The following is a 23,305-nucleotide window of genomic DNA, read 5'->3' as shown; positions in this document are numbered from 1 at the left end:
GGGCAATGCCCAGCAAAAGGCCCTTTTAAGGGCTATTTATACTTTAGTATAGGGTAGGGCTTTTTATTATTATTTTTTTTTATTATTTTATTAGGGGGATTAGATTAGGTGTAATTAGTTTAAAAAACTTTTAATTATTTTATTATTTTCTGTAATTTAATGTTTTGTTCTTTTCGTACTTTATATATTGTTTTAAAATTGTATTTAATTGTATTTAGTTTAGGTAATTAATTTAATTATAGTGTAGTGTTAGGTGTAATTGTAACTTAGGTTAGGATTTATTTTACAGGTAAATTTGAATTTATTTTAACTAGGTAGCTATTAAATAGTTAATAACTATTTAATAACTATTCTACCTAGTTAAAATAAATAGAAAGTTGCCTGTAAAATAAAAATAAACCCTAAGCTAGATACAATGTAACTATTAGTTATATTGTAGCTAGCTTATGATTTATTTTATAGGTAAGTATTTAGTTTTAAATAGGAATAATGTAATGAATTGTAGTAATTTTATTTAGATTTATTTAAATTATATTTAAGTTAGGGGGTGTTAGGTTAGGGTTAGATTAGGGGTTAATAAATGTAGGTAGGTGTCGGTGATGTTAGGGACTGCAGATTAGGGGTTAATAAAATGTAACTAGTGTTTGCGTTGCTGAAGAGTGCGGCGGTTTAGGGGTTAATATTTTTTTATAGTGGCGGTGATGTCTGGTCGGCAGATTAGGGGTTAAAAATATTTTTTTAGTGTTTGCGATGTGGGGGGGGGGGGGGCTTGGTTTAGGGGTTAATAGGTAGTTTATGGGTGTTAGTGTACTTTTTAGCACTTTAGTTAAGAGATTTATACTACGGCGTTAGCCCATAAAACTCTTAACTACTAACTTTTAAATGCGGTATCAGTCTTGACAGGAGAGGCTGTACCGCTCACTTTTTGGAAGACTCGTAATACCGGCGTTATGCAAGTCCCATTGAAAATATAGGATACGCAATTGACGTAAGTGGATTTGCGGTATTTTCAAGTCTGATCAAAAAAGGGAGCAGTGAGCCTGTCATTTCAAGACTCGTAATACCAGCGGGCATTAAAAAGCAGCGTTGGGACCTCTCAACTCTGCTTTTTAAGGCTAATGCAAAACTCATAATCTAGGTGTATGTTTCTATGTTTCTATAAATATGTATGCATATATTCATATACATATATATATTTTAAAATTGCTGCCCAACGCTGAGTGACTTACCCCCTGCGCTGTGCTAGGTTATGTGCCGTGTCTCACAGAATCAAAACAAGGTTCCCATTGGAGCCTATGAAAGCTCACTTTCTTGAGCGCAATGCTTCCAGGCAATGTGAATGCAAGGTCACGTTAACTTTGCACTTAGCTTGTAATACCAGAGCACAATTGGGTGCACTGGTATTACTGAGTGGAAGGCAAATATTTAGCTTGCAAGAGCACAATTTTGCAATCCATTCGTAATCTAGGCCTTTTTCATTGCAAAATGTAAACTAAATGTTTAGTTATTGCAGCACCCTCAAAGTCAAAGGTATTAGCTGCCCTTTCAAGGAAGTCCTTTTTTCACACATTCACTCTGCACAGGACAAATACTGTGGTTAAAGTAAATTAATAATATAGTAACTGTAATATAAAAATATAGGTTATACAAGATTAGGTCCATCATATACATTCGTTGATGTTTATCTTTGTGGTCACCTATTATTCTCTTTGTAAATTTAGGACATTTTAATCTAAACTTTAATACATAGGACAATTATAAAGGAGAAATACTAACACCCTTAAGTTGAATGTTCAAGGTTATTAGTATTTTTTTCAGCTTTCCATGTCATAATGACATCACACATGCACAGGTGAAATGTGCTTTTGACACAGAGATAACACCAAGTTGAAGCTTTACATTTCCTTATCTTATGAATATTTATTTCAGCAAAATAAATTGAATACATTTTAAAAGGAGAGTTTTAACTACATGTCAAATTTCATATCAAATCTATGGTAGTTTTGACTGTAGAATTGTCTACATTTCTCTCATTACTGTTTCACATTTTAATAGTTTAACCAATGTGCTTCAAAATTTGCAGTGACTGCCAGTTTAAAACAATATTGTACATCCATTCTACCAGTGAAAAGTTGCAAGGTTTGAAAAGCTACAATGAACAGAATTTTTACATGATTAACCAGCATTTCATATATTATATTATTTACTATTTTGCTGTTGTGCACATACAATTCAAAATAGATGCTGGATTGCTTGAAATGCTATTTATTAGATATGGCATTTTTGAGAATTACTGAAGAGCAATAAAAAACATACTGACATTTACAGTCTAATATGGTCTGGTCTTTTATCTCAAATGCAGGATGTGATAGTCCCTTGATAGATGATATTTGTAATTACTTTACAACGTGCCATTTGAATTGTCAAATGTATCCCATAAACAATGAATGAGGCATCTCCCTTGGCATTCTTTATATAAAGTTAATATCTAATTTTGAAGTATGTGTAATAAATCTACATTCTTTATATAAATTTAAATAAAAAAATTAAAGTATTAGTATAAAATCATGCAGCATGATTTTAGCCTTGATTTCAAGAGTAATATGTGCTTATGTGCTAGCAAATACTTTAAAAATTGTAATCTTTTCTTCCATCAAACAAGGAGCTAATATATCTATCTATTTATCTATCTATTTATTTATCTACACATATGATCGATGTCCAAAGATTTACCAAGACAAACTTTGTAGAAAAGTAAGAGAGTACTTATCTTATCTCTGCTTCCGGAAATTGGTGCAAAGAGTAGCAAACAGTAGATTGTGTCCAATCCTTAGGACCTCTCTCTTCAACTAATCCGCATGTATGGCAGCTGCGGACAACCTAGTCAGGCGATGGAGCCCTCCAGTCCCGTTGGCAGGAAATGGCCACAACATGCTGACATGTCCGTCTTCAGTGAGTATTCCACCCGCTCTGACGTCAGAGCAAAGTGCTAAGAGTGGGCGCCGGGTGATGAGGTCAGTTGGAGAAGAAAGTAGGATGTACCAATCGTCTGCAGGCAGGGCTTAAGTCTACGGTAAGCTGTAAGCGGTATCCCATCTGCTATATATAATAAGGGATATCCCAAAGAAAAGGTAGCAAAAAACAAAGACAAAAAACTTTATATGCTTGTATTTATTCAGCAGAGTTGCCAAGTATCAGGTAGATAGACAAAATGACACCTGACGCGTTTTGCACATGTGCACATGCGCTTCATCAGAGCCTCTGATGAAGCGCATGTGCACATGCACGAAACGCTTCAGGTGTCATTTTGTTTATCTACCTGATACTTGGCAACTCTGCTGAATAAATACAAGCATATAAAGTTTTTTGTCTTAGTTTTTTTGCTACCTTTCCTTTGGGATATCCTTTATTATATACAGTATATATATATATATACAGGGAGTGCAGAATTATTAGGCAAGTTGTATTTTTGAGGATTAATTTTATTATTGAACAACAACCATGTTCTCAATGAACCCAAAAAACTCATTAATATCGAAGCTGAGTAGTTTTGGAAGTAGTTTTTAGTTTGTTTTTAGTTATAGCTATTTTAGGGGGATATCTGTGTGTGCAGGTGACTATTACTGTGCATAATTATTAGGCAACTTAACAAAAAACAAATATATACCCATTTCAATTATTTATTTTTACCAGTGAAACCAATATAACATCTCAACATTCACAAATATACATTTCTGACATTCAAAAACAAAACAAAAACAAATCAGTGACAATATAGCCACCTTTCTTTGCAAGGACACTCAAAAGCCTGCCATCCATGGATTCTGTCAGTGTTTTGATCTGTTCACCATCAACATTGCGTGCAGCAGCAACCACAGCCTCCCAGACACTGTTCAGAGAGGTGTACTGTTTTCCCTCCTTGTAAATCTCACATGTGATGATGGACCACAGGTTCTCAATGGGGTTCAGATCAGGTGAACAAGGAGGCCATGTCATTAGATTTTCTTCTTTTATACCCTTTCTTGCCAGCCACGCTGTGGAGTACTTGGACGCCTGTGATGGAGCATTGTCCTGCATGAAAATCATGTTTTTCTTGAAGGATGCAGACTTCTTCCTGTACCACTGCTTGAAGAAGGTGTCTTCCAGAAACTGACAGTAGGACTGGGAGTTGAGCTTGACTCCATCCTCAACCCGAAAAGGCCCCACAAGCTCATCTTTGATGATACCAGCCCAAACCAGTACTCCACCTCCACCTTGCTGGCGTCTGAGTCGGACTGGAGCTCTCTGCCCTTTACCAATCCAGCCACGGGCCCATCCATCTGGCCCATCAAGACTCACTCTCATTTCATCAGTCCATAAAACCTTAGAAAAATCAGTCTTGAGATATTTCTTGGCCCAGTCTTGACGTTTCAGCTTGTGTGTCTTGTTCAGTGGTGGTCGTCTTTCAGCCTTTCTTACCTTGGCCATGTCTCTGAGTATTGCACACCTTGTGCTTTTGGGCACTCCAGTGATGTTGCAGCTCTGAAATATGGCCAAACTGGTGGCAAGTGGCATCTTGGCAGCTGCACGCTTGACTTTTCTCAGTTCATGGGCAGTTATTTTGTGCCTTGGTTTTTCCACACGCTTCTTGCGACCCTGTTGACTATTTTGAATTAAATGCTTGATTGTTCGATGATCACGCTTCAGAAGCTTTGCAATTTTAATAGTGCTGCATCCCTCTGCAAGATATCTCACTATTTTTGACTTTTCTGAGCCTGTCAAGTCCTTCTTTTGACCCATTTTGCCAAAGGAAAGGAAGTTGCCTAATAATTATGCACGCCTGATATAGGGTGTTGATGTCATTAGACCACACCCCTTCTCATTACAGAGATTCACATCACCTAATATGCTTAATTGGTAGCAGGCTTTCGAGCCTATACAGCTTGGAGTAAGACAACATGCATAAAGAGGATGATGTGGTCAAAATACTCATTTGCCTAATAATTCTGCACACAGTGTATATATATATACAGTATATATATATATATATATATATATATATATATATATATACAGTAAATATATATATATATATATATATATAATTTCTTTTTTTCATTAGAAAATGGGTTTATACTCCACATACCTTTCTACAGAAAATATAAGTTTCTTAGATAACATTTTTATGATCAAAGCATCTGAAAACAACACAATCTACAGGCTTATCTAGCTCTCTGGCTATTTATGCCTGCAGTCTGGCAGAAGCTTTCAGCTATTAGCAGGAGAAAGAGTTGCTCAGCATAACTGATAAAAGCACAGTTGGCTAAAAACATTTAAGTTTGAAAAAAGTATTTCATGTTTTTTTTCTTCAACTTCACACTTGTAGGAGGTGGCATTGATAAGTAGTCAGAGTAATGTCAGTTCTTTCTCAGGAAGCTTGACGTTTACAGCTAGAACTGGTAACCCAAGTTTTCGTTAAATAACAAAGGTCAGTTACTTAACAGCTTTTCCCACTGCACCTTCTTAATAGTACCATACTTACCAATATTATGCTTTGTATTTCCAGTACTTCTGTTCTAAATGGCATCGTTATTACTTAAAAGTGTAATTTAACACAAAAAAAGTGTTATTAAATTTGTCTCATCTACCAGCTGCTATTTCATTCAGAGCAGGTTTGACAAATGGTAAAAAACATTGCATCAGCATTTTAAATGTCATATGAGAATCCTGAAGAAGTTCTTTCTTTGAGTTCTTTCTATGGGGCTCATTTTCTAAAGGTTATAGTCCATCGTTTTTCCATTTCAAAACTGTAACAATATTAAGGTTAATAAAATGCCCCTCTGTACAATACCATCTCTTTTTTAACACTTGATTCTTTCATTTATAATAAACTGTGAAATCATTGAACTGGTATTATTGGCCAAACAGTCTTAGAGAACTCTATCTATTATTGATATTTTGCTCAAGATGACCTCATGGAAAGATCTTATATTTTATTAAATGATGTTCTAGTTAAAGACTAGAACACATTTTTGTCAAGCAGTATTTGTCATTTATATCAATGCTATGTGGCTAAAATGACTTTTTCCCACTATTTAGAGACTTTGTTCTTTATACTATTGCATCAACATTACAATGACCAGAAAAGTGCTGTTTCATTATTTATTCAGTATTCAATTACAGAGAAATGTAGTTATTGCAATTGTTCTGTTGTCAAATTTGCATCTTTTTCTTGGTATAATTCACTGGAATTTAGCTTCTTTCTATAACAGAAAACCTAGGTAGACTCAGAAGAGAGAGCGTGTTTTGAGCATCATATGACAACAGTGTTTGCAACAGTGTGTAAGATTGTCATAAACACTACTGCTATACAGTGGCTCAAGTCATGTGCCTACCTCAGTATGCTCTGTAGGAAAGGAGTTAAATTTCAACAAAGTCTATGGAATTTGGTGCACTATACAAAATGTTATAATACAATATAATTTTATAATACAATGTTAAAAATAATTGCTGTAGAAATATGTCTAAAAAATGAGTACATCTTAAAACTGTGTTCTTATTGCTTATTTTTCATTCAGAAATATACCTCTTGCGATATGCATATCAATGGCGATTGTAACTGTTGGTTATGTACTAACAAACGTGGCTTACTTTACGACGATTACGGCAGAAGAATTGTTACTCTCTAATGCTGTTGCTGTGGTAAGAAAGTAATACCATCAAGATCACTGTCATAAGATTATTATTTTTGTGTTATTGTTATAAGTAAGGGATCATTATTTGTGTAATAATCTTTAAATCTGTTTAAAGGCTTAACTACATGTCTGTTGCTTTGGAAATCAGATTATATAATGTATGGCTAATTCAGTAGCTTTTTGTGTGAACAAGATATAGACAAATATAAACCCAAAAACAAGGCATTTAAAATAATTGTTAATCCTCTGACAAGGAAACCTTTTTGGCAAAGAAAAATGCCTTCCAGAACACAAATACATTGCTACTATTACGTATTCTGTTTCTTAATAAACTACCTAATAAACAGCTACTGCATTCTAAAAGCAATTAAAATGTCTGTACTTTCTTAAATGACAGCAACAAAGTGTGCCATATTCCAGACTTTATTCTTTAGTTTTGTATTTAGCAATGTAAGAATCAATTTGAAAACCAATAAAATCCTATAGCTTTCATGAAATTTATTAATGTGAATAAACCTCCAACTGATTTTACATCTGGCTGAAAATCTAGCCCTAAAAATGTGTTAATGAGGGAGAAATATTCAGCATGATCACAGCGTGTCATTTTGTACTAGAAAAGTAATTTTATTGGTTAGTGTAAAGTACAAGCTAATAGAGCAGATATGCAGTGCATGTTACCAATGTATGTGTGGAGATAATGCATGCAAATACATTAATGACAGCATTAGATTCATGGTTCTGTATTGTCATAGGACCTAGGCCAAAAGGCTTGTCCCTAGAGCAGCAGGATTTTTAGGGCAGAGGGCAGCAAATTTGAAAACACAGCTTGGTTTCATGATGCTTTGAAACTCCAATTCTCTCTAAAGATATAGAAATTGTGTATAACTGGTCCTGAGTTGGCTCACAGAAGGGGTTAATCACTTTTTACATGATTTTCTGTGTCTCAGCCTGTAATGAGTGACTATTTTATTCCTTAACAAATTTTTGGGGCAGCAGATTTCTCAGTCCATAGGGCAGCACAAAATCTAAACACACCTCTGAAAACATTACACCTTTTTTAACATCCTACTACTGATTATATTATATTGATCATGTGTTATCTTTAATAATAATCATTAAGAGCCAGCATTCAAATCTGTTATAAGAGCTATTGCAATTTTTTTTTTTTTAATTTCCAGACCTGTCATATAAATTTGAAGAACAAATGTTTAAAAGTTTTCCATGACTCAAAGCAAAAACAAATTATTGGCTTTAGGACCCCTAACAAATGGTATTCCAATACATCAGAAACTGCTTTCTCAATTTTTTTTAAATGTTTTTAAGATTTATCTTATTCAGCTCTACCATCTTAAAACCCATTTTGTCCTGTTTCATATATATAGATGGTTTTGAAAATGAGTGGCATTAATCATGCCATACTGTAATATCTCACTGTATAGAATGAGATCTGGCAAGTAAATTCTTTTCTTTCCAGTGAGATATTACAGTTTAGCATGATTGAAGCAACTCAATATTTTCAAAGGTGGAAATATTGTCACAATTTACAGTGTGTGAGCTTTTTGAACCCTCTATTATACACGGGAAAAGATGTGGCCACTTTTGCCTTTAAGATATTAATATATTGCACTGTTAATCTTCATACCAAGGCAAAATGCCGCCAAATTCAAGAACACATTTTTCACAATAAATAAAAAAATAAAAAAATAATAATATAATAACCCATTTTACAGTATCATGCATATAAATAACACACCCTACATACATGCCCAGTATACCCATGATGCCCCAGTCCAAATAGATAAATTAATCGAGTTGCAAATTCTGCTATTGTTTTTAACTGAAGATGCTAATTTCACACGTAAATTGTTATTGCTATTGCACACTATACAAACTGATCAATCCAAGCAACTGTAATGAAATTTAAAGTGGTGTCAAATGACCATTGTCTATATCAGTTTTATTCTGTTTGCCAGTTTTGCTTTCTATAACCAAAGTCTAAAAAACTGACCCACACTATTATGTAATGTACATCATATTTCACATACCTGAAACTCCATTTCCTAAGGCATTACACTAACCCTTATGCACACAGTGAGGCTGTAGTATTATTCCTGCTGCAAATGAAAGAGAACCCTCGCATCACGCAGTGTTGTCTACTAACACGCCTCTCTGCAACACTAACATTTTAGAATTTAACATGCACTTTTAGTTTGGGATATGGATACCTTTAGAACGTAGAAAAATCATGACAAACTTTAGATCATTGGGCCCTATATGCCCAATGATATAAAGGGTTTTTTTTGGCTGCACTTTTTCCTTTTTTAAGTGTGCCCCATGCTAGCTTCTATATGCCTTTTCAGCTAGCTCAATTACATTCAACGACAGGCATCTCACAACTCATAGGGGCAACCCCTTGCAAGTGTCTCAGAGGTTTTTCATGATCTGTGTGTTTTAGGTAATTGGCTCCTGGGCATCTTGTGCAATTGATAAATCTTTATAGTGGCACTGACAAAGACGTATATGCAGACTGTCTATAGATGCATTTTAAATACATCACAATATTGTCTAAGTGACAAATAAGAGTTTTTACAATTTTAGAAGTGAATTTCCTCTGCAAACATGTGAAAGTGCTGTTATCCAACAATGTTTTCTGCCATGGTTACTACATAATGCTGTATGGAAAGACTAATGCAATCTAATTGCAATTATTTAAAAACATACCATACACGCTATTTGGCTATCCTATAGGAATCAACTTTCTTTCTTTCTAATAGTCGTCCTTGCAACTAAAAAATCTACTATGTTGTACACTGTTTTACATTGAATTAAACTACAAATGCATGTGTTTTCAAATGTATAGAAGTGAGAACATTAAAATAAACCAGTTGTTCACTGGGGCAAGTGAACTATATGTACTATACTGCACCAAGTGAAATATTCTAAGTCTGTTAATCTTAAAGTATGAATGAAACCAATGTATCTAGTCAGACAGCAAGACAAAGAGCTGACATGTATAAAGATCATACTTATAACATGGATTATAGAGATCTCTGATGACCAACAGATGCCATTGTACAGATGTTCTCTTGCAATAATATCAATGTCATATTCAGCTAAACATCTGCTTGCAGTAATAGTGTATTTGTGTCATGAAAATGTTATAAATACAGAAGATTAAAAATGTAGTATTTGTAAAGGAACCATTTTTTATTTTATATGGTGTCCCATAAACCATTGAGTGGTCCCATGCTATAAAAAAACCCTCAACTCCGATATAAGTGCAGAGCAGTTTCAAGAACAGCAGCATTTGTATTTTGATGAATTTACTTTATTTTTATCACAATACTAAAAAATGGAGATGACAAATGTGATTTATAATAAAGAGCTATAGTCACATAGAGCAAAAACTATTTTTGCAGTGAGCAAAATTTGTCATTTCAGACCATAAAAAACGTTACAATATATTAATCAGGACAAACCTCTTATAAGGCAACATAAATAACTGCATAGGGTTGCCTTCTATAAGCAGCTTTCATTTGTGGGTCAAGTGATAACATATTGCAATAATTTGTCTAATATTTTGTATTCTGTACTTTTTAGGTAATGGGAAATTGTACTAAGAAATGTTATGTATATATGCTTGTGGGTCAGCAGTAGAAGTGCACAGATTATTGGTGATAATCCTATGTACTATAAGGATAAAACATAAGATCATGCCTAATTAAATTATTATAGTTGCTAGTGCTGTAATCTGGTTTATATCTATTACAGTCAAATTTCAAGTTGCAAAAGTTTATTTTTAAATCTAACTACATAATGGAGTGGTTTAAGAATATCTGATCTATGAAGAATTGTTGTTTAAAGGGACAGTCTACTCCATATTTTTTATTGTTTATAAAGATAGATAATCCCTTATTACCCATTCCCAAGTTTTGTATAACCAACACTTTTATAGTAATAAACTTTTTACCTCTGTGGTACCTCTGTGGTTTCTAAGGCCTAGATTTGGAGTTCGGCGGTAGCCGTCAAAACCAGCGTTAGAGGCTCCTAACGCTGGTTTTGGCCGCCCGCTGGTATTTGGAGTCAGTGATTAAAGGGTCTAACGCTCACTTTTCAGCCGCGACTTTTCCATACCGCAGATCCCCCTACGCCATTTGCGTAGCCTATCTTTTCAATGGGATCTTTCTAACGCTGGTATTTAGAGTCGTTTCTGAAGTGAGCGTTAGAGCTCTAACGACAAAATTCCAGCCGCCTGAAAATAGCAGGAGTTAAGAGCTTTCTGGCTAACGCCGGTTTATAAAGCTCTTAAATACTGTACCCTAAAGTACACTAACACCCATAAACTACCTATGTACCCCTAAACCGAGGTCCCCCCACATCGCCGCCACTCGATTAAAATTTTTAACCCCTAATCTGCCGACCGCCACCTACGTTATACTTATGTACCCCTAATCTGCTGCCCCTAACCCCGCCGACCCCTATATTATATTTCTTAACCCCTAACTTGCCCCCCACAACGTCGCCGCAAGCTACTTAAAATAATTAACCCCTAATCTTCCGACCGCAAATCGCCGCCACCTACGTTATCCCTATGTACCCCTAATCTGCTACCCCTAACATCGCCGACCCCTATATTATATTTATTAACCCCTAATCTGCCCCCCTCAACGTCGCCGACACCTGCCTACACTTATTAACCCCTAATCTGCCGAGCGGACCTGAGCGCTACTATAATAAAGTTATGAACCCCTAACCCGCCTCACTAACCCTATCATAAATAGTATTAACCCCTAATCTGCCCTCCCTAACATCGCCGACACCTAACTTCAATTATTAACCCCTAATCTGCCGACCGGAGCTCACCGCTATTCTAATAAATGTATTAACCCCTAAAGCTAAGTCTAACCCTAACACTAACACCCCCCTAAGTTAAATATAATTTTTATCTAACGAAATAAATTAACTCTTATTAAATAAATTATTCCTATTTAAAGCTAAATACTTACCTGTAAAATACATCCTAATATAGCTACAATATAAATTATAATTATATTATAGCTATTATAGGATTAATATTTATTTTACAGGTAACTTTGTAATTATTTTAACCAGGTACAATAGCTATTAAATAGTTAAGAACTATTTAATAGTTACCTAGTTAAAATAATAACAAAATTACCTGTAAAATAAGTCCTAACCTAAGATATAATTAAACCTAACACTACCCTATCAATAAAATAATTAAATAAACTACCTACAATTACCTACAATTAACCTAACACTACACTATCAATAAATTAATTAAATACAATTCCTACAAATAAATACAATTAAATAAACTAGCTAAAGTACAAAAAATAAAAAAGATCTAAGTTACAGAAAATAAAAAAATATTTACAAACATAATAAAAATATTACAACAATTTTAAACTAATTACACCTACTCTAAGCCCCCTAATAAAATAACAAAGCCCCCCAAAATAAAAAATTCCCTACCCTATTCTAAATTAAAAAAGTTACAAGCTCTTTTACCTTACCAGCCCTGAACAGGGCCCTTTGCGGGGCATGCCCCAAGAATTTCAGCTCTTTTGCCTGTAAAAGAATAAATACAATACCCCCCCCCAACATTACAACCCACCACCCACATACCCCTAATCTAACCCAAACCCCCCTTAAATAAACCTAACACTAAGCCCCTGAAGATCTTCCTACCTTGTCTTCACCATACCAGGTTCACCGATCCGTCCTGAAGAGCTCCTCCGATGTCCTGATCCAAGCCCAAGCGGGGGCTGAAGAGGTCCATGATCCGGTCAAAGTCTTCATCCAAGCGGGGCAGAAGAGGATCTTCCATCCGATTGAAGTCATCATCCAGGCGGCATCTTCGATCTTCTTCCATCCGGAGCGAAGCGGCAGGATCCTGAAGACATCCAGCGCGGAACATCCATCCGGACCGACGACTGAACGACGAATGACTGTTCCTTTAAGGGACGTCATCCAAGATGGCGTCCCTCGAATTCCGATTGGCTGATAGGATTCTATCAGCCAATCGGAATTAAGGTAGGAATTTTCTGATTGGCTGATGGAATCAGCCAATCAGAATCAAGTTCAATCCGATTGGCTGATCCAATCAGCCAATCAGATTGAGCTCGCATTCTATTGGCTGATCGGAACAGCCAATAGAATATGAGCTCAATCTGATTGGCTGATTGGATCAGCCAATCGGATTGAACTTGATTCTGATTGGCTGATTCCATCAGCCAATCAGAAAATTCCTACCTTAATTCCGATTGGCTGATAGAATCCTATCAGCCAATCGGAATTCGAGGGACGCCATCTTGGATGACGTCCCTTAAAGGAACAGTCATTCGTCGTTCAGTCATCGGTCCGGATGGATGTTCCGCACTGGATGTCTTCAGGATCCTGCCGCTTCGCTCCGGATGGAAGAAGATCGAAGATGCCGCCTGGATGATGACTTCAATCGGATGGAAGATCCTCTTCTGCCCCGCTTGGATGAAGACTTTGACCGGATCATGGACCTCTTCAGCCCCCGCTTGGGCTTGGATCAGGACATCGGAGGAGCTCTTCAGGACGGATCGGTGAACCTGGTATGGTGAAGACAAGGTAGGAAGATCTTCAGGGGCTTAGTGTTAGGTTTATTTAAGGGGGGTTTGGGTTAGATTAGGGGTATGTGGGTGGTGGGTTGTAATGTTGGGGGGGGGGTATTGTATTTATTCTTTTACAGGCAAAAGAGCTGAAATTCTTGGGGCATGCCCCGCAAAGGGCCCTGTTCAGGGCTGGTAAGGTAAAAGAGCTTGTAACTTTTTTAATTTAGAATAGGGTAGGGAATTTTTTATTTTGGGGGGCTTTGTTATTTTATTAGGGGGCTTAGAGTAGGTGTAATTAGTTTAAAATTGTTGTAATATTTTTATTATGTTTGTAAATATTTTTTTATTTTCTGTAACTTAGATCTTTTTTATTTTTTGTACTTTAGCTAGTTTATTTAATTGTATTTATTTGTAGGAATTGTATTTAATTAATTTATTGATAGTGTAGTGTTAGGTTAATTGTAGGTAATTGTAGGTAGTTTATTTAATTATTTTATTGATAGGGTAGTGTTAGGTTTAATTATATCTTAGGTTAGGACTTATTTTACAGGTAATTTTGTTATTATTTTAACTAGGTAACTATTAAATAGTTCTTAACTATTTAATAGCTATTGTACCTGGTTAAAATAATTACAAAGTTACCTGTAAAATAAATATTAATCCTATAATAGCTATAATATAATTATAATTTATATTGTAGCTATATTAGGATGTATTTTACAGGTAAGTATTTAGCTTTAAATAGGAATCATTTATTTAATAAGAGTTAATTTATTTTGTTAGATAAAAATTATATTTAACTTAGGGGGGTGTTAGTGTTAGGGTTAGACTTAGCTTTAGGGGTTAATACATTTATTAGAATAGCGGTGAGCTCCGGTCGGCAGATTAGGGGTTAATAATTGAAGTTAGGTGTCGGCGATGTTGGGGAGGGCAGATTAGGGGTTAATACTATTTATGATAGGGTTAGTGAGGCGGATTAGGGGTTAATAACTTTATTATAGTAGCACTCAGGTCCACTCGGCAGATTAGGGGTTAATAAGTGTAGGCAGGTGTCGGCGACGTTGAGGGGGGCAGATTAGGGGTTAATAAATATAATATAGGGGTCGGCGATGTTAGGGCAGCAGATTAGGGGTACATAGGGATAACGTAGGTTGCGGCGGTTTACGGAGCGGCAGATTAGGGGTTTAAAAATATATGCAGGGGTCAGCGATAGCGGGGGCGGCAGATTAGGGGTTAATAAGTGTAAGGTTAGTGGTGTTTAGACTCGGGGTACATGTTAGAGTGTTAGGTGCAGACGTAGGAAGTGTTTCCCCATAGGAAACAATGGGGCTGCGTTAGGAGCTGAACGCTGCTTTTTTGCAGGTGTTAGGTTTTTTTTCAGCTCAAACAGCCCCATTGTTTCCTATGGGGGAATCGTGCACGAGCACGTTTTTGAGGCCGGCCGCGTCCGTAAGCAACTCTGGTATCAAGAGTTGCATTTGCGGTAAAAATGCTCTACGCTCCTTTTTTGGAGCCTAACGCAGCATTTGATTAAACTCTCGATACCAGAGTTAAATTTATGGTGCGGCCAGAAAAAAGCCCGCGGAGCGTTAGCAGCCCTTTTACCGCCGAACTCCAAATCTAGGCCTAAGACTCTGCAGACTGACCCCTTATCTCAGTTCTTTTGACAGACATGCATTTTAGCTAATCAGTGCTGACTCGCTTCAATTGATTAGAAATTAGCATATGAGCCAACATAGGTTTAGTTTTCAACAAAGAATACCAAGAGAGCAAAGCAAATTTGGTGATAAAAGTAAATTGCACTAGCTAATTGGAATAATTTAAATTTAATTTTGACTAAACTGTCCATTTAACTTATACTTCTCTTCTACAAGTAGTGTAGAGAATGAGATTGCATTAGGTTATAGACTAGTTATAAAGTAATAGTTTTGCATTTATTTTTCAGACATTTGCAGAGCGGCTACTGGGGAAGTTTTCCCTTGCAGTGCCAATATTTGTGGCCTTATCATGCTTTGGCTCAATGAATGGTGGTGTTTTTGCTGTATCTAGGTAAGTATATTACTTTTGTATATTTACATAATTCAAAGAAGAGGCTTTTAAGTTTGTAAACTTGTAAGAGTTAATTTTGTTAAACAGTAGATGATGATTTTATTCAGAGCTGTATTTTTTAATGTAAAATACCTTTTAACCTTTTGATATATAAATGTGATGTAAAGAACTGTTTGCCTAGATCAGTGATGGCGAACCTTGGTATTCCAGATGTTTCAGAAATATGTTTCCCATGATGCACGACTTGAATGCAGATGGCCTAAGTATCATGGGAAATGTAGTTCTGAAACATCTGGGGTGCCAAGGTTCCCTATCACTGGCTTAGATAATTGTATACAAAGAACCAGAAATAAAACTATAGCATGGGCTTTCCCAAGGTTAAGCAACAGGCAACAAATGTCCTTCTTTAGGACACGGATATAAGCCTGGATTTGAATAATTTCAAATGAATACTTATCTGACAATCTGATTCTTGTGTGCAAGATTAGAAAAAAAAAAAATCTTAAAGGGACATAAACCACACTGTAATTGCAAAATGTGTGCAAAGTAAAAAATAAAATACAGTACTGATGTGAAAGATTTCTGAATAGAATAACTCATTGCTGCTATTGTGTTTGAATTACTAAATTCAAGTCACCTATTTCCTTATTTGAAGTAACCAATCCAGACTTGTTACATAAGTAGAAAATGCTTACTTCAGTCAATTTGTTAGTAAAAACTGCATTGTTTTTTAGTATTTTATCTAATTATCCATGCCGAGGCCAATTAAGGACACATATGTGACAAGTTTTAGCTTGTGAAATCTGCATACTACAATTTCCATTCTCATAATTGGAAACCCCACAATTTTTGGGAAAAAAGAAAAGAGTCAAGAATAAATCATAAAAGTATATTGTTGTGTTTTAAATTATGCACAATTAAACATTTGATATCACAATCTTAGAGTGTTTTATTAACACAAGAATTTGGAGTGAAAAAGAGGATCCCTCATTTGAAATAGAAGAAGGGTTTCTGACCCTCTGGGTATCACATGGTTAAAAGTAAATAGATAGGCAAGTAGAACAATGGTGGCATCAATACACTGAGTTTAGTTCTGAACTTGTGACTTTCCCTGTCATGCAAAAAACGTATATTTCAGTTATCCCTTCTTTTAAAAAAGGAAAGCAACATGGCACATCTCATAAGTGGTAACTAGTTTTCATGGTGATGGTAATTGTCTCATAGGCCCATGAGGAATTATATGTTTTTGATACAGGGTAACAAACAGATTTTGCCAACTAATAAAACAATAAACAAATAAATAAGTAAAAAAATAAGATGCTCTGAAACAGCTTAATTTAGCAACCAGATGAAACTCTAATCATCTCATCAGTGCACCAGTCTACCATGATTTCCCCCAGTACAAAATATTCCCAAAATATAATCTGCCCTACTACTAAATAACCACAAATCACAATCAACCTTTAATGTTCACTCAAGCATGATCCCACATTGCAACTTCACTATCCTCTATCACGATTAATCCTCATAAATACCCTTTCAAGGAATTTTCATAACTATCATCCCCGTTATAAAATTATAATCTCTGTGATAAAATATTTTTAAGCAGCACACTCTATTTCAATTACCCACTAAACACAATTCCCTGTTAATCCTATTTTTTTACTTTCAAATCGTCCCCATAACACATAAATCCACCTTACATTAAAAAAATAAGAACTGTGATAAAAAAAAATCAGGAATGTGTAGGGGGCTCATTTTCTAAACTGAGGCTCCCACTTTTTCTTATTGACCAGGCAGATATCGACAGATGCTTTAGTTGCCTAACTGATTACATTTTGAATGTGATGAGTGACCCACTACTGTTTATAGCAGCAGGGATGTTGTTATACTGAGGATCTATTGCTTTCAGTAGTAGTTACTTTAGATTCAACCCCTTAGTCTGCTCATTATCTTAACTGAAAGTGCAATCTCAAATTCTCACATCATAGCAGAACTTAAACTTTTGAGTTGAAAGAGCACTTGATAACTTTTCAAAATGTATCTCACTTTGTTACTAATTTATTTAACTTTATTTAAAAAAACAACATATTTTGTCGATACAAAGTAAATGTCTATATTATGAAATTTAATTGTGAAATGTTCCCCTTAATACTTACTTAGGCCTAGATAATTAGTGGAGCACAAAGTGGCACTTTCACAAACACAATATTTGCTCTCTACTCAGTAATACCGGCACACGCAAATGTGTTTATATGTATATATACATATATAAACACATAAATATATATGTATATAAGCACATACATATATATTTACAGTGAAATCACAGTCCCCATAGACCGCAATGTAAGGGCACTTTTCAGTAGCGTTTTTTTCTAACACCCCATATCCCCTCACTTTAACCCCTTATAACTACTTTGTGTAGTTATTTAAAAACAAAATAAAGATGCTCGTAAATTTTATTTTAAAAAATTAACAGAATACTTTATTTTTGGGTAAATTTGTGGGACATTTATTTAATTAACCAAAGGTGTAGCGCAAAGTCCTATTGTAGCATGTTATTTAATTTGCACTTTTATGGGTACATGTTAAAATAGTGCTTCACTTGTAATCTAGCCCTTAGTCATTTGAATGTTCCTATTGAAAGAATACAAAAATAAATAGTAGCATTCAAATATTTAAATGTAATTCAGTCCAATAGACCAACAGTCCAGTTTAGGAAAAATAATATTCCAATCTGAACATTTAAATGTTACATTTAATCAATATTTACTATTACATAATGCATATCATTAAATTATCCATTAAATCTTAATATTCATTGTTCACATATTCATTGTTTGTGAATATTAAGCAGCAATAGGAAGAAATATGAACATGCCTCTATTTTTTTCCCATCAGAATGTTTTATGTTGCATCCCGAGAGGGTCACCTTCCAGAAATTCTCTCTATGATTCATGTCCGTAAGCACACTCCTCTGCCAGCTGTCTTTGTTTTGGTAAGTTAAATATCTGCCGTACATTTGTACTGATAATTTGGATACAATGCTTACCTAAGTACTTTGAAATATATATATATATTATTTACAGTACATGGCTCATTATTTTTACTTTTTACATGAAACAATAACATATATTATTCTTGCAATTCTCAAAATGATTACACAGATGCTCACAACGGAGAACAGATTGTCCATAATCATGCATTCATAATATAATTGCCTGTGAATGCCCATGTTAAGAAGAAAATAATTTGACCAATTTCTGAGTTCATGAAAAAATAAATTAACACTTTGCGTAAAACTGAATATCCAAAATGTTCACAACTATCATGTATTAAATTATTGTAGAGCTGCCATTGTAGGTAGCTGAGAGTTTATAAGATATAATACATGCGAAAAGGTATGTCCAGATCATTATTATTATTATCGGTTATTTGTAGAGCGCAGTTCTAAGATCATTATATACAAATTGTTTTAATTCATCTAAATAGATATTGAAAGCAAAATTGCAGAACTCAAAACAGACTCATATTACAAATAAAATGTTTTTTCGATCTTGTATCTTTTTTTTTAAAAGCAGTTTATAAGTAGGAGATTTAAGTTGTTTAACATCTTGGGTAGCACAGTTGGCAGCAACAAAAAACCTTATGCTTATTAAATGGAAATTAATACATATATTTTTATGTATGTGGGTGAGCCATTCATCGCTCAGCATCACAAATTTCCTATCATTAATCTACTATTCTACTTTTGATTATTGAAGATTAGAAAGGAAGTGGGGTCCTATAAAACCAATAAAAAGAAATAGCCTCTCTAATATATATATATATATATATACTGCATATATATATATATATATATATATATATATATATATACATACATATAAATATATATATATATATATATATATATATAAATATCCAAAAAAAGAGAGCACTCACCAGGACTTATACTTTAAAGCATTCACAGCTTTATTTTAACAAAGTGAGTGCAGAGTTCATTTGGGATTTTATATATATATATATATATAAGGATAGAATGCCAAACTAGCCCACAAGGGGAAGAAGGCAAGATGCACAGAGAAAACCTTAGACAGCTGCTATAATCTCAATATATGTACCCCAAACCACTAGACCTCCCTAGGAGGTGAGGAGAAACACAAGGTATGAAAGAGAGAGGGTGAGACAGCACTGTAAAAAGGGGGGATGGGAGGACGCCAGTATTAAACAGTGACTGCAATCAATATATGGGAAATTGTTGGTTAAACAACTAAATGAATCAGTCTCTGTAGGTGTTTGTAAAACACCTGCAGTGAGGAAGACAATCAAAAGTGAATGATGATGTCACACATACGGTAGCCAGTAGGTATAGCACTTACTAGAAAATACCTCAATCATATGAGGTAAGTTGCCGCATCTATCAGTGGTAAGCCTCCAGTGACATCTCATATCCAATTTAGAGATTAGGATATGTCATTTCTTCTCCCCTTGGAGTAAGGTATGCAAGCTCCTATGGATGATATACAGGGAGTGCAGAATTATTAGGCAAGTTGTATTTTTGAGGATTCATTTTATTATTGAACAACAACCATGTTCTCAATGAATCAAAAAAACTCATTAATATCAAAGCTGAATAGTTTTGGAAGTAGTTTTTAGTTTGTTTTTAATTATAGCTATTTTAGGGGGATATCTCTGTGTGAAAGTGACTATTACTGTGCATAATTATTAGGCAACTTAAAAAAAACAAATATATACCCATTTCAATTATTTATTTTTACCAGTGAAACCAATATAACATCTCAACATTCACAAATATACATTTCTGACATTCAAAAACAAAACAAAAACAAATCAGTGACCAATATAGCCACCTTTCTTTGCAAGGACACTCAAAAGCCTGCCATCCATGGATTATGTCAGTGTTTTGATCTGTTCACCATCAACATTGCGTGCAGCAGCAACCACAGCCTCCCAGACACTGTTCAGAGAGGTGTACTGTTTTCCCTCCTTGTAAATCTCACATTTGATGATGGACCACAGGTTCTCAATGGGGTTCAGATCAGGTGAACAAGGAGGCCATGTCATTAGATTTTCTTCTTTTATACCCTTTCTTGCCAGCCACGCTGTGGAGTACTTGGACGCGTGTGATGGAGCATTGTCCTCCATGAAAATCATGTTTTTCTTGAAGGATGCAGACTTCTTCCTGTACCACTGCTTGAAGAAGGTGTCTTCCAGAAACTGGCAGTAGGACTGGGAGTTGAGCTTGACTCCATCCTCATGCCAAAAAGGCCCCACAAGCTCATCTTTGATGATACCAGCCCAAACCAGTACTCCAGCTCCACCTTGCTGGCGTCTGAGTCGGACTGGAGCTCTCTCCCCTTTACCAATCCAGCCACGGGCCCATCCATCTGGCCCATCAAGACTCACTCTCATTTCATCAGTCCATAAAACCTTAGAAAAATCAGTCTTGAGATATTTCTTGGCCCAGTCTTGACGTTTCAGCTTGTGTGTCTTGTTCAGTGGTGGTCGTCTTTCAGCCTTTCTTACCCTGGCCATGTCTCTGAGTATTGCACACCTTGTGCTTTTGGGCACTCCAGTGATGTTGCAGCACTGAAATATGGCCAAACTGGTGGCAAGTGACATCTTGGCAGCTGCACGCTTGACTTTTCTCAGTTCATGGGCAGTTATTTTGCGCCTTGGTTCTTCCACACGCTTCTTGCGACCCTGTTGACTATTTTGAATGAAACACTTGATTGTTCGATGATCACGCTTCAGAAGCTTTGCAATTTTAAGAGTGCTGCATCCCTCTGCAAGATATCTCACTATTTTTTACTTTTCTGAGCCTGTCAAGTCCTTCTGATGACCCATTTTGCCAAAGGAAAGGAAGTTGCCTAATAATTAAGCACACCTGATATAGGGTGTTGATGTCATTAGACCACACCCCTTCTCATTACAGAGATGCACATCACCTAATATGCTTAATTGGTAGTAGGCTTTCGAGCCTATACAGCTTGGAGTAAGACAACATGCATAAAGAGGATGATGTGGTCAAAATACTCAGGCCTAGATTTGGAGTTCGGCGGTAAAAGGGCTGTTAACGCTCCGCGGGCTTTTTTCTGGCCGCACCATAAAATTAACTCTGGTATCGAGAGTTCAAACAAATGCTGCGTTAGGCTCCAAAAAAGGAGCGTAGAGCATTTTTACCGCAAATGCAACTCTCGATACCAGAGTTGCTTACGGACGCGGCCGGCCTCAAAAACGTGCTCGTGCACGATTCTCCCATAGGAAACAATGGGGCTGTTTGAGCTGAAAAAAAACCTAACACCTGCAAAAAAGCAGCGTTCAGCTCCTAACGCAGCCCCATTGTTTCCTATGGGGAAACACTTCCTACGTCTGCACCTAACACTCTAACATGTACCCCGAGTCTAAACACACCTAACCTTACACTTATTAACCCCTAATCTGCCGCCCCCGCTATCGCTGACCCCTGCATATTTTTTTTAACCCCTAATCTGCCGCTCCGTAAACCGCCGCAACCTACGTTATCCCTATGTACCCCTAATCTGCTGCCCTAACATCGCCGACCCCTATATTATATTTATTAACCCCTAATCTGCCCCCCTCAACGTCGCCGACACCTGCCTACACTTATTAACCCCAATCTGCCGAGCGGACCTGAGCGCTACTACAATAAAGTTATTAACCCCTAATCCGCCTCACTAACCCTATCATAAATAGTATTAACCCCTAATCTGCCCTCCCTAACATCGCCGACACCTACCTTCAATTATTAACCCCTAATCTGCCGAGCGGACCTCACCGCTACTATAATAAATGTATTAACCCCTAAAGCTAAGTCTAACCCTAATACTAACACCCCCCTAAGTTAAATATAATTTACATCTAACGAAATAAATTAACTCTTATTAAATAACTTATTCCTATTTAAAGCTAAATACTTACCTGTAAAATAAATCCTAATATAGCTACAATATAAATTATAATTATATTATAGCTATTTTAGGATTAATATTTATTTTACAGGCAACTTTGTAATTATTTTAACCAGGTACAATAGCTATTAAATAGTTAAGAACTATTTAATAGTTACCTAGTTAAAATAATAACAAATTTACCTGTAAAATAAATCCTAACCTAAGATATAATTAAACCTAACACTACCCTATCAATAAATTAATTAAATAAACTACCTACAATTACCTACAATTAACCTAACACTACACTATCAATAAATTAATTAAACACAATTCCTACAAATAAATAACAATTAAATAAACTAGCTAAAGTACAAAAAATAAAAAAGAACTAAGTTACAAAAAATAATAAAATATTTACAAACATAAGAAAAATATTACAACAATTTTAAACTAATTACACCTACTCTAAGCCCCCTAATAAAATAACAAAGCCCCCCAAAATAAAAAATTTCCTACCCTATTCTAAATTAAAAAAGTTACAAGCTCTTTTACCTTACCAGCCCTGAACAGGGCCCTTTGCGGGGCATGCCCCAAGCATTTCAGCTCTTTTGCCTGTAAAAAAAAACATACCATACCCCCCCCCAACATTACAACCCACCAACCACATACCCCTAATCTAACCCAAACCCCCCTTAAATAAACCTAACACTAAGCCCCTGAAGATCTTCCTACCTTGTCTTCACCATACCAGGTTCACCGATCCGTCCTGGCTCCAACATCTTCATCCAACCCAAGCGGGGGTTGGCGATCCATCATCCGGTGCTGAAGAGGTCCAGAAGAGGCTCCAAAGTCTTCCTCCTATCCGGCAAGAAGAGGACATCCGGACCGGCAAACATCTTCTCCAAGCGGCATCTTCAATCTTCTTCCATCCGGTGCGGAGCGGGTCCATCTTGAAGCAGGCGACGCGGATCCATCCTCTTCTTACGTTGTCTCCCGATGAATGACGGTTCCTTTAAGGGACGTCATCCAAGAT

The 23,305-nt window shown here is 35.8% G+C and overlaps 1 protein-coding gene across 1 annotated transcript in view; it reads left to right on the top strand.

The window, feature by feature from the left end:
• SLC7A11 (solute carrier family 7 member 11) overlaps positions 1 to 23,305 on the top strand; it is a 432,997-nt gene that overhangs the window by 339,404 nt on the left and 70,288 nt on the right. Inside the window, exons 7-9 of the mRNA XM_053703668.1 lie at positions 6,558 to 6,681; positions 15,225 to 15,328; positions 18,233 to 18,329. Coding sequence (XP_053559643.1) covers positions 6,558 to 6,681; positions 15,225 to 15,328; positions 18,233 to 18,329 — 325 coding nt within the window. The remainder of the gene's footprint in view (positions 1 to 6,557; positions 6,682 to 15,224; positions 15,329 to 18,232; positions 18,330 to 23,305) is intronic.

This window comes from Bombina bombina, chromosome 2 (assembly GCF_027579735.1).
Source record: "Bombina bombina isolate aBomBom1 chromosome 2, aBomBom1.pri, whole genome shotgun sequence".
NCBI classification, from domain to species: domain Eukaryota; kingdom Metazoa; phylum Chordata; class Amphibia; order Anura; family Bombinatoridae; genus Bombina; species Bombina bombina.
The sequence above is the reverse complement of the archived record's forward strand: the minus strand, read 5'-3'. Positions and strand labels throughout refer to the sequence as shown.